Source organism: Pristiophorus japonicus, chromosome 18 (assembly GCF_044704955.1).
Source record: "Pristiophorus japonicus isolate sPriJap1 chromosome 18, sPriJap1.hap1, whole genome shotgun sequence".
Classification (NCBI taxonomy): Eukaryota; Metazoa; Chordata; class Chondrichthyes; family Pristiophoridae; genus Pristiophorus; species Pristiophorus japonicus.
The window spans coordinates 35,852,715-35,866,066 of NC_091994.1; the positions used below are offsets into that span (position 1 = coordinate 35,852,715).

Here is a 13,352-nt window from a genome sequence, read left to right on the forward strand (position 1 = left end):
GGTTTGAGTTCAACTGTAATTTTCTCCATGAAATAGTTCACTGACATTATAGATTTGCACATGAAGAATGGACACTTGGGTGAGGTACTAGAGGCTTGTTACATCTCAGTATGTGTCAATACCTTCAAGAGCAACAGGTAGATATAATTACAGAAGCATGTTAAAGTTTAATGTAAAACAAAACCCACATCCAATCAACAACTGAAAGGTGCAATAAAAGATTTGCCGAATTCAGATACTATCTCCCAATCTGCACTTTCAAATAGAGCAGCATCCCTCTCCAGCCAGTTTCCCCACTCCAGATAACTCAACTGCCTCATTTCCTCACTAGTGCTTTACCTTAGCAAGCTGTGAACGCATGTCAGCCAGCTCCGCTTCCATACGGTGATTTTCACTGAGAGCAGTGTTAAGTAAAGCTTCATTTTTATGATAGGTCAATTCTAAATCTTTCAACCGAGCTTGAATTGATATCAGGTCGTTATCTTTCTTCTTGTAACTGTGAAAGCAAAACAAAACGAGTTTTAATAATGTAATAGTAATCAAGTGTTTCATTGCCTCAATGCAGACAACAATTTTGATCACAAGTAATAAAATAGACTCACATCCAAGCTTTAAAATAAAAAAAGGATGCAAATACTGTCAAATTCACATTCATACAAGTCGGATTTAAGAAAACTGTAACCCAATAACTATGCTGGAGCAGAGCAAGTTGCAAAGCAATAGAACTGAAGTTTTCCAGAACATTAATTTCTTCCTCACCCTCAATGGAACATGCAACATATTCCCAACCAGCACCTTTGGTGTCTTAATACCCATTTAATTTAAGAGCGCCACTTAGTTACTTCTACACCTATTTAAAAGAATATTTTATCCTCTTATAGAAAAGACGAGAATATAATGCAATTTTAAAAAATCCAAATACTACAGTTGTTCACATTAGAAATTCGCAAGTTGGTGCAGATAGGGAAAGTGTGATGGAAAAGTATGAATTTTTAAAACTAAAAAGGATGAACCTGGTGTTATACTGGTTTCTTCCAATAGAGGTCATACAAGTAGCATTTCCTGAAGTAGGATCTTGGAATACTAGCACATGCACAAAAGTAATTACCACTTCCAATTACATACATCCCACAGAAATTAAGATTTAAAAATGCCATGCCTGAAGTATAAGAAGCTACAGTAAAATGCAGTTTTGTAAAAATGTCCATCGAGTTTGCAGAAAGGATCTTTGTGTGTGTTATGGGGACCATCAATAACAGACACAAATGAACCAAGACTAGAATTGCTTTATCAGTCCTGAAAAATCTATGAAAAATATTAAATTTAAAAAGGAATTAGCAATATTGGGAAGAAAAAAGTTTTATCCTCTACCACATATTATTTTAATGTCTGCTGTTAGAAAACAAAGATTACAGTATGTTTGAAACGTTATCTCTTTCTCTACAGCTGCTGCCTGACCTGCTGAGTGTTTCCAGCAGTTTCTGTTTTTATTTCAGATTTCCAGCATCCACAGTATGTTGCTTCTGTTGAAAGTTGTGATAAGTGTTGGCCAGGACACAGGGTATTCCCCTGCTTTTCAAATAATAGCATGGAATCTTTTACATCCATTCAAACTAGCAAAAAAAGGCCTGTTTTAACATCCGAGCTGATCTAATATGGCCTCATCAGACAATACCCCCATAATACTTCAGTGACCAGCTTAGATAATACGCTTAGATAATCCACAATCTTCTTACTCAAGGGGTGAAAGTGCTACCACTGATCCAAGCTGGGATCCCAAATTCACAAGTAATAATTTGAACTGTGTCACTGAATTCCCCCACTTCAAATCTGAAACAAAAATCAACTTTATTATTCAGTAAGTCTAGAAGGCTGGACAGTTTCTGGTAGCCAATCTGGCATGAAATCTTTAAAGCTTTGTTAATGGGTGCACAGATTTAAATGATTTATGATGTTCTATATGCTATCTATGAACAACCTTACTCAATATATTAAAAATCCATTGTTACTTAAATGGATTGGGACACTGGAACTTGGATTTCACCATCAAAATCCCAAACACAGTCCACAACTGAGACTATTCTCTCCATTTTCCAAGCTTAGAAAACAGACTGCAAAAGTTCTTAGATCACTCAATCCCTTTACAACAACCAACACCACCTACTAAGCAAGCTGAACAAGTCCTTGGTGACAAATGAATCACAACAATGTCTGACAATTATGTTTGGTTTAAAAGTGGTTTCACACTTTATATAACACCTGTTTGTAGTAGTCAGAGTGCAATAAATTCACAAAAAAATCAAAGCTGAGATTTAATAAAGGAAAATTATACTTTAACCTCGTATCAACACCCCACCAACCCACGAGACAAACTTCCAAGAATCCATTTTAAACAAAAACAGAAAACAAAACAGGACCACAGCATTCTATGTGGCTTGTTTGATTGGGGATGAGAAATTAGTGTTGGTTATGTGTAGGACTCAAAACAAAGATTACATCATTTTTATTCCCCCCATTGCATACCAACGGCCATTATCTCAAATAATTTGAGGCCATTTCAAGCAGGGGCAAATGGCATTTTGCCCTCATATTTCTTTGCTTATAGCATCCCAATGTAGGTTAAATTGTAGCAGAGAAAATAAGTGTCCAAACTGTTCTCCTCCAGCCCATATGAGAAATACAGGACTTCATTACAAGATGGGTTGCAGCAAGTTCTTCTACTGTATACCTAGGACTTCCAAGCTGTGAAGGGAAGGGACTGCAGAGATTTCTGGACTACATCAATCCATCACTGAGTAGTCAAAAGGTGAAAGTCAGCTTCATGAAGACCTGGCTTACGCAGTTGCTAACAAGCCAGCCTGGAAAGTGGAGTCAAGGTAGCTATGCAATAAACTGCCATGTAGGTCCTTGTCAAATAGCTGGTGCAGAAACCAAAACTGAAGCAACAGCTGCTGGGGAGGCCAAATACAAGAACACACATTCATGTGTCAAGGGCTTTACACCACGAATATACTAGAGAAGCAAGCAGCTGCTGTTGATGCTCCATGATGGCAAAACACATGTTTTGCTGCTCTGTGTGTCATTCCCAATAGCTCCACATATCCACAAAACAGGTAGGAAGGCCTCATGCCAGTTTTCAACTATGAGACTTGGGGAAAAGAATAGTAAGCAGAGTTCCTTTCAGGCAATGTAGCTCAAATAACCAAAGATGACAAACCACCTCCCCATGGCATTACCATTGTCTAATTCCCCACCATCAACAACCTGGAGCAGGGGTGGGGATCATCACTTATCCAGAAACTTAACTGAATCAGTCACAGATACTGTGGCTACAAGAGCAGGTCAGAGGCTGGGTATTCTGCAGCAAGTGACTCACCACCTGACTCCCAAAAGCCTTTGCACCATCTACAAGGCACAAATCAAGAGTGTGATGGAATACTTGCCTGGATGTGCAGCCCCAACCAACCAGGACAAAGCACCCCACCCTAAACATTCACTCCCACCACCACAGGCGCGAACATGGGTGCAGTGTGTATTATCTACAAGATGCACTGAAGTAACTGGATAAGGCTTCAACAGCACCTCCCAAACCCATAACCTCTGCCAACTAGCAGCAGGCTGTTGCCCTCCAAATCACAGTAACCTGGCTTGGAAATATTGCCATTCCTTCATCATTGCTGGGTTAAAATCCTGGAACTCCTTACCCAACAGTACTGTGGCAGTACCTTCACTGCACGACTGCAGTGCTTCAAGGCGGCAACTTACCACCTTCTCATGGGCAATTAGGGATGGTCAATAAATGCTGGGCTTGCCTGCAACATCCACATCCCGTGAATGAATATAATAGCAATAGAAGTTTTAACCAGGTCATCCCTCTTTACAAATCATATACCTAAACCTGCAATAGTGTAGTGCACTACTGATTTCTGTGCCATCCTGAATTGACCGGCCTTCTGGTTCACTAAAGAAAGCTGTAGATCAATTGTTGGGACTCTTCCCACACTGGTTTCCAAATAGCTCTGCAAGCAATGTCACAACAGTTAGGCTGGTCCTACTTGGACATGCAGCAGAAAGCTTACTACTACTCTGCATGATTATGACAAAGAATCATAGATAAACATTAACCCAACCTTTTTCCTTTCTCCACAGATGTCGTCGACCTGCTGAGTATTTCCTGCAGTTTATTTCAGATTTCCAACATCTGCAACATTTATTCTTTTCTTTTTGAAAAATAATCAATTTTATTAGCATGGGCAAAGAGTAGCAAGAGTTTGATGCTAACTTTTGAAAACGTTCCTACATGCAAATGGAAATGTTTGACTTCCTGTCTAAAGTTTACAGTACTCTCCGTATGTATACCTTCTCAAGTCTCAAAATTTCCTACTGCCAATGTACCCCCAATTATTAGATGGGGTAAACTGACAATGGCCAGAATAAGTGGTGTAGTTGTACTGCTGACTGAAACCTAACCAATGGATCAATAAGAGCTATGATCTATTAAACAATGCAGTATGACAATTTCTATTCCTCCAGGCAAAAAATGTCTGATGAAGTCTATCCACAACAACCCCATCCCCAAAAAGTCTAGACTTTAGATTTCACACAAGCTGTGTCAACATTAGCTGCATTTTTTTTAAATGGAAGAAACAGATTGTCAGATCATCCTTACAATTTAAAACCAAGTGCTGGCAAAGTGGAGTTCTTGTTTGATATGGAGTAGCTGTAGGACAACAATTGTATAAACTTGAGGGTAGGGGTTTTAGAGATGCAGGGATTGTTAGTGCTAGCCACCATGTGAGATCTGAGCTGACAGTTAAACAGTTACCCTTGCTTTACCTGCCTAAACTATTGACAATCATCATCACTAAATGTGTCCAAACAAAACAAAAACAAGCAAATTATAGTCCAAGAGAGTAGACTAAAGAGAATAGAAAATACGGGGGTCAGTCACCACCTGTAAAGAGAAAAAGACAGCGCCTCTCCCCCCACCTAGGTCGGTCTTTGGCCAAGGACTCCCAGGTGTCAGTGGGGATGTTGCACTTTAGCAGGGAGGCCTGTTTACACGACTTGTTTATTTAACAGTTGCACAGTGATCTGCTGTGTACCTCCACCCACACTGCAATCAGCGACCTGGATTTGGGAGACGTCAAATCCAGTCATCCTCTTCACAGCCGTCTCCCTCCTGCAGCAGCAGGCACTGCTCCCTGCAGTGGTATGCCGTCGCATGTTGCTCCCTCTAATGGCCTGCAGGTCAGGACCACGGTGATTTCTGGTTGTTGCTGATTGCAGTGCGGGCAAGTACTGCTGGAGCGGCGAGGTTGGGGCAAAGCAGCAGCGAGAGATTGAAGAGCGGTGTGATCGGGGCCCAGGAGTGGCGTGAGTTCGGGGCCGAGGGGTAGCACGGGCCAGCTCACATTGCAATATGTGCGTGCACTAGGTCTGCGTAAAGCCGAGCTGGGATCAGTGCTGGGACCCCAACTATTTACAATCTATATTAACGACTTGGAAATAGGGACTGAGTGTAACATAGCCAAGTTTGCTGACGATACAAAGATAAGAGGAAAAGCAATGTGTGAGGAGGACACAAAAAATCTGCAAAAGGACATAAGACAGGCTAAGTGAGTGGGCAAAAATTTGGCAGATGTAGTATATCGTTGGAAAGTGTGAGGTCATGCACTTCGGCAGAAAAAAAATCAAAGAGCAAGTTATTATTTAAATGTGGAAAGATTGCAAAGTGCTGTAGTACAGCAGGACCTGGGGGGACTTGTGCATGAAACACAAAAGGATAGTATGCAGGTACAGCAAGTGATCAGGAAGGCCAATAGAATCTTGGCCTTTATTGCAAAGGGGATGGAGTATAAAAGCAGGGAAGTCTTGCTACAGCTATACAGGATATTGGTGAGGTCACACCTAGAATACTGCGTGCAGTTTTGGTTTCCAGATTTACGAAAGGATATACTTGCTTTGGAGGCAGTTCAGAGAAGGTTCACTAGGTTGATTCCGGAGATGAGGGAGTTGACTTATGAGGAAAGGTCGAGTAGGTTGGGCCTCTACTCATTGGTATTAAGAATGAGAGGTGATCTTATTGAAACATATAAAGATTATGAGGGGGCTTGACAAGGTGGATGCAGAGAGAATGGTTCCACTGATGGGGGAGACTAGAACTAGAGGACATGATCTTAGAATAAGGAGCCTCCCATTTAAAATTGAGATGAGGAGAAATGTCTTCACTCAGAGTTGTAAATCTGTGGAATTCGCTGCCTCAGAGAGCTGTGGAAGCTGGGACATTGAATAAATTTAAGACAGAAATAGACAGTTTCTTAAACGATAAGGGGTTTATGGGGAGCAGGCAGGGAAGTGGAGCTGAGTCCATGATCAAATCAGCCATGATCTTATTGAATGGCGGGAGCAGGCTCGAGGGGCCGTATGGCCTACTCCTTCTCCTATTTCTTATGTCCTTATGATCCAGTCGTCTTGGTTAATCCTTGCCACTGGACCAAGACCTAGCTGTGCCAAGCCAGTGTGGTGGCTGGTGTGCAACGGCCATCACACATTAAAAATATCCACGCACAGGCATCTTCCACCCTTCAATATGCAGTTCGGGACCTGGAATATTAGGTCTTTCATTGAAACACTTGTGAACTCCCTTTTTGGCGTGGAAGCAAGTCATCCTTGTTTCGAGGGACTATGATGATGATCTGTGTGTATTTCCAGCATTGTCCGTTTTTATTTCATTTTCCCCTCAAGGAACAATAGCGTTTGGATTTCAGAAATCCCAAAGCAATCGGTACCCAAACCACTATTGATGTCTAAGTTTGCAACTGAATCGTGAGCGTGTTTATGTTAGAACTTAAAGAAACCAGACACCAATTTAAACAAGATAGGATTTGAATTAGCCTGCAGCCGCCTTTCCCATTCAAACCGTCCAGTCCCATCAGTGCGCTTGGAACAGAACCCACCCTTGCCAGGAACGCACGGCAGGAAACCCAATGCAGTTCCTCATTGGCTAGTCCGTAAAGCCCGTTAAAAAAAACACGCAAAAATTTGAACGAACTAAACGTGCGTCGGATTCCAATTCAAATAGCTAGAAAAAAAAACACTGGGCACAGTTGTAAACCGATTTTTTTTAGAAAGCTAGTCACGGCGAATACGCATCAATATTAACGATTGAAAAAGCTATAAAGTTCTGTAACGATGACACTTCTTTCCCTCCCGAAGAATATACAAATAAAAACGCCGGAAACGCAAGAATGAGCTCAGTTTCACTGCGTTTCCTGTAATAGCGTGATCTCCCCGACATCATAACCACAAACACAACTGGCCAAAGCCGCTGCATTTAAGCAGACTGAAGACATTAAAGTTGTACCAATTTCATCGTTCAAAAGGTTTTATCTACACTTTGTTATTTTCGAATTGTAAAATGAATAGTTTAAGAAATTGCAAAGTTGCTTTTTGTTTTGTCTACACTGGTTATTCTCTGTGCTTTATTATTTGATTCAGCTCTAAGCACGAGTCTCGTATACACGACAAACAACATTTCAAAAATATTAAACTGGGTCCGATAAGCGCAGCAGAAATGTTTCCAACGACATCGTGGCATCCGGATATAAAAATAGCAAATTATGATCGAATCCCAGCAACATCCTTATGAATTTAGCGCGCCAACTTGATCAGTCTCAGACACATTTAGTTTGCAGACTGTTCAAGTAGCTGAACTTGAATATATTGTCTAAAATTATCGTTCAATTTCCCTCCGTTTTTATTCATCTACACATTGTGGAAATATTGGGCGTGATCTTTAGTTATTCAGCGTCAAGTCTCGAAAACAAAGGATTAGGGCGTCAATAATGCATGTACATTAAGATCACTGCCAGCACAATACCCTTTGGGGGGGGGGGGCGGAAGAGAGAACGGCGTGATATAATCGTCCAGATTTGTGTGGCAAAAGCAACAATTGAAAACAAGTGGTTTTGGTTGAATCGGACTCAAGGAAACGAAATTACCCGATTTCACTGTGGGAATACCGTTTACATTTATTGTTTAAATAGGAATTCCATTATCACTCGGCAAAGAGAACAGAGGTGCAACAAAAATGGAACCTCAAAATGGCGATGTAATTTTCATCACGCCTCTGATCCCACACAAAGCCCAAGCTTAACATTGGGACGAGTGAGATGGACTCAAATATTATTCAATGTAGATCACGAATTAAAATTGCAATTACCTTAAACTGTAGTGGTTATATAATTTACTGTTTCTGGAACCCAATAGTGGGGCTGTAAGTGCATTAAAATCACATGTACTGGACGTTGGCAACTCCAATCCCGGGTATTAAAGGGAGACGGCCAATCAGCCATCGAGTCTGTTCAATCAGATCATGGATGATCTGTACCTTCAATTTACCTACCATTACTCTGTATCCCTTGAAACCCTTACCCAACGAATATGCAAATCAATGAAGCATTGATTCACCCAACACCCAAATGACACAAGCCATCCGGGATGTTGATGGGACGAGGTGGAATACCAGATGAAGCAGCTTGTGCTTACCACCTCAACTAATATCTTTTTTAAAAAAGCAGTTCAAAATTGAACATTTCCGCTTCCAACAGCAGCCAATTACACCCATAGAGTATCAGTCAAGACTTCACTGTACCAGCAACTGGAACATCACCTTTACACAAAACTGCCATACAAACAAGTACGACCCTTCCATAGTGAATGAAAGCATTTTAGGTTTATGTCTTTTTTCAGTTCAGGTCCTAGGAGCAACGTCTGTCCAGCAGTTCCCACATTTACACTGATAAAACCATCTGCCTTCTTTCAACAGCAGACCCACATGTTCATACATCTGCAACTGTTCTATTAGGACAAGGGAGATATCTTTAGTAACCTAGTGCAGGGAACTGGTACACATTTCCTGCCACCCAAGCTACAGAAGCAAATATAAAAAAAGATCCTGAATTGCAACCAGGTTGGCCAGGGACACGAATGACCATGGCATCTCCATGTAGAAGAAAAAGGTAGTAGGTACTGATCACTATCTGTGTGAACATATAGAATCAGATTTGATTATGGTTTACCTTTGTTGCTGCATAGTTTGCACATTTTGTGGCGCTCTGGTTTCTCCCCACACCCCAAAAGCCCATCTCCCAGTGTGTTTCATTGTCTTCAGGGCATGAAGCAGAATCAAAAGAAAGTATATGGACTTTGAAACTGTTAACATCTATAAAAATGTACATAACCACAAGTCAGTCTTGCAGTTCTCCCACTGCCTATGGCACTTGCACATCAATTATGGTTTGCCAGTCGAAAATGATTCCCACTAAACTATATCTGTCATCTCCTATTTTAAGCTGTTTTATTTGAATTTTTGATAATGTATTTACACTTGTCTGTAGGCATCCTAAAATCTTATTGTCCATAAGGACCAGAGCTGCTCTGAAACCAAACATTAGAGGAAGAGCATCCCAAGAGGGTTCTTGTAGTTTTAAACACCTGAAGGCTGTGCCAAAAAAACAAACATTAGTGCAGAATCATAGGCAAGAACATACTTAAAAGGAAACTGGGAAGAATTAAATGCCTCTGGCAGCAATCATGATTGCTGGGGCATTGACTTTACTGGCAAGGTACCAGTTAAGAATCCATTTCACACTTTCTCCAGCAGTGAGGATGGGCTTCCAGAGTTCAATCAATGTCACTGCCTAACCAGACACAAGTAGGTGCTTCCACCTGTCCTCAGCATATTTCAAACCAGGAACTCACTGTTGGGTAACTGAATTATTAATCCTAGATGCTATAATTCTGCATACAAGCCAGAGCACATTAATGCAGGAACTAAAATTGTATGAGGTCTTGAACAAATCTGAACTGAAAATACAATTATTAAAATGTCTATTATCAGCAACTATTTACAGACATTAGTATGAGAAATTTTGGTCCCCCCCTCCAATATTCATAAAAAATGTTTTATTGTTTTAAAAAAAAGGAAATTGGATATAAAAAGGCATATACATATGGGGGGAATCCCCAGCCAGAATAGCTTGTGGTTTTTCATCAATCTTTGTTCTCTCTCATCTTAAGGCATTTGCCTCTGCCTCACAGTCTGCCAACACCCAGTGTCCAGGCTAACTAAAGAATGGACAATTCACTGAAGAATGCAGTGCTCCTGCACTGTAGTCCTAATTACCACCTTCAAATAAAGTGAAAGTCGCACGCATAAAAAAAGTCAAAAATCACTAACTTTTAAAATCAACTGAACATGGCTTAAAGACGATTGCACCACAAAAGCAGTGACCAGCACTTAGCTAGTAAGGAGAAAAGGAGATTCAAAAACTGGATCCTCTACTTGCAATATGCATGAAAAATTTGTTTGAAGAGTTTAGTCTGCACTCTTTAAAAAAAAAAAGGAGAGAAAAATAGTATTCTGCAAATATTTTACAGCATTACAATTGCATTCCAGAAATAACTGGCACATCCCAGTTGTGTGGGATTGAGTACACGATATGCTGTATGCCTCGCCTTCAAATTGTAACTGCCAGAAAATTAACTGGACGAAGATCACATTCAGATGGCTTCAATTTTGTGCAGAGGTTAGTTAACAATGAGCAGCATTTGGGGAGAAAAAAGGTTGCAAGCACTGATGATTACTACTTTCCCGCTCTAGGTGGTTTTAGAACTAACTACAGCCGAATAGTTAGTGCAGACACACTGTTCGCAAACAAACACCCCCACCCTAGGGTCGTAAATTTATAGCATGCAAAAAAATGTCTAATCATTTCTTTAAAATGTAACCTCTACTGTAAGGATTGCATCAGGTTAAATGCTGACACTTGGTCAACTCATTCATAAAATGCTGTGACACAACATCTTAAATTCTTGACCGAATGAAGTTACACAAAACAAAAAGATCTGTAATAGTTTAGAAGACAGAGGGGATCTCATTGAAACAGATAAAATTCTTAGAGAGCTTGACAGGGTAAATGATGAGAGGTAGTTTCCCCTGGCTGGTAAGTCTGCCTGGCTAGGAGTCATTGTCTCAGGATAAGCCATTTAGGACTGAAATGAGGAGAAATTTCTTCAGTCAAAGGGTTGAGTGTCTTTGGAATTCTCTACCCCAGCAGGCTATGGATGCTCAGTCATTGAGTATATTCAAAACAGAGATCGATAAGACTCTTGGACACTAAGGGAATCAAGCGACAAGGCAGGAACGTGGAGTTGCGGCAAGATCAGCCAGGATCATTGAATGGCAGAGTATGAGAAGGGCCTACTCCTGCTCTTATTGCTTCACAGGGCAATCCTTCAACAAAAGAACCATTGATCAAGAGTAACACTTGTATTTATATAGTGCCTTTAATGTAGTAAAACATCCCAAGGCACTTCACAGGAGTGTTACAAGGACAAACAACTGTACAGGATATTAGTGATGCCACACCTGGAGTACTGCGTACAGTTTTGGTATCTGTATTTATGGAAGGATATACTTGCATTGGAGGCTGTTCAGAGAAGGTTCACTAGGTTCATTCCAGAGATGAGGAGGTTGACTTATGAGGATAGGTTGAGCCTATACACATTGGAGTTCAGAAGAATGAAAGATGAATCTTATTGAAACATAAAATGAGGGGCCTCAACAAGGTGGATGCAGAGAGGATATTTCCACTCATAGGAGAGGCTAAAACTAGGAGACAGTCTTAGAATAAGAAACCACCCATTTAAAACTGAGATGAGAAATTTCTTCTGAGGGTTGTAAATCTATGGAATTGTCTGCCCCAGAAAGCTGTGGAGGCTGGGTCATTGAATATATTTAAGGCAGAGATAGACAGATTTTTGAGCGATAAAGGAATAAAGGGTTATGGAGAGCATGCAGGGACATGGAGAGGGGCCACATTTCCTGCTCCCATTTCTTATGTAAAAACATAAATTTGACACTGTATAATTTTAATTGCATAAGGGCAATTAGTGGTTAAAATAAAACTCAGATCAAATACGGTTTGTAAATTGTTACAAACTATACCAATGTAATGGGTGTAACTAATCACGTAACATGTTTACAGAGCATGTCGGGGGGGGGGGGAAAGAAGAGAGAAAAAGAGTGTTGCAACAAGGTAGGTGTGCCTAGAGAATGGGGGATTTCAAATGTAAACGGTAATAGCTTTAACGGAACGGCTGATTCTCAAAAATACTTAATCAGCTGCAAACAGACAATAGCAAGGGAATTCATAATCAATTGGGTCGTTATACATAAAATCAAAGAGCCTTTACAGGTACAAAGACTCATCAATCACCCCTCCCCCATAAGCCAGCTAAAATGTGTATAGATTAACTTAGCCTCATAAACGGTGGTAAGAGAAACACGTGGAAAGATTTACAAATTTTAAATTAACACATCAGATAATTAGACAAGTTCATTGCAAGGTTGGTACTGCAAATACTACTTTACTTTTTGTTGAGCTCGTCCAGCTCCGCCTTGCTCCTGCCCAGTTCGATCTGGAGCTTCGCCTTTTCGCGGGCCGTCTCGTCCAGCAGCCTCCGGGTGTCCGCCAACTCCGCCTCATAAATGGACTTGATGCCGGTCAGTTCACGGGTCGTTACCTCTTCCTTCTCGGAGATCTTGAGGTGCAGGATGCTATTCTCGCTCTCCAGAGAGCGCACCTTGTCGATGTAGACGGCCAGACGGTCATTGAGGTTCTTCAGCTCCTCTTTCTCCTGCAACCGAGTGATGCGAGTCGGGCTCAGAGGCGTTTGGGCCCCGCTGGCCCGGCTCTGCTTCTGGGCCGGAGTAGTTGACATGGCAGCAAACTTTTTCTTTTTTCCCTCCTACAAATCACCGGTAAACTACCTTATATAATAATAATGCAGGCCCGTAACGATCCGCGAGTGCCCGCGCTGCCAAACCCCTTTTATTCAATGAACTAGAAAATGGCGCCGCGATCATGTGGACCTCGGCGGGTAAAAATGCAACGCATGCCGGGAACTGTAGTCCTCTTTATCCCGCCTTTCGGACTGTTTCTCTGGACATTGATAACCAGCCTCTATAAGATCACGGCGCGTTTTGATGCCTTGCCACACCGAATCCCATCAATTTTCTTTGGCAGTTGGAGTTTATATTTTGCGGCAATAGGGCTGAGACCGAGCAGACTACAGACCCCAGCCTGCTTTGCGCGGAGCCCAGCGCCTCACCTGTTTTCCACCAACAGCGCGGATTGGCTCGTGTGGCAGCCGTTAACCGTCAATCATCCACGGCCGCGCCCCTCCGGGCAGGCCGTGCCATAACCGAAAGCGCGATTTTTAAATTTTGGCGCGCATCGAGAAACCGCAGCAGATTGAGGGAAGCGTCAGGGGATTCACAGCCA

At 41.6% G+C, this 13,352-nt stretch overlaps 1 protein-coding gene across 1 annotated transcript in view; it reads right to left on the reverse strand.

The window, feature by feature from the left end:
* Positions 1-12,969, reverse strand: part of lmnb2 (lamin B2) — a 33,798-nt gene extending 20,829 nt beyond the window's left edge. Inside the window, exons 1-2 of the mRNA XM_070859867.1 lie at positions 12,440-12,969; positions 340-496 (exon numbers count right to left, since the gene is read on the reverse strand). Of these exons, the coding sequence (XP_070715968.1) occupies positions 340-496; positions 12,440-12,789 (507 nt within the window). The 5' untranslated portion in view covers positions 12,790-12,969. The remainder of the gene's footprint in view (positions 1-339; positions 497-12,439) is intronic.
* Between the last annotated feature and the right edge of the window lie 383 nt (positions 12,970-13,352).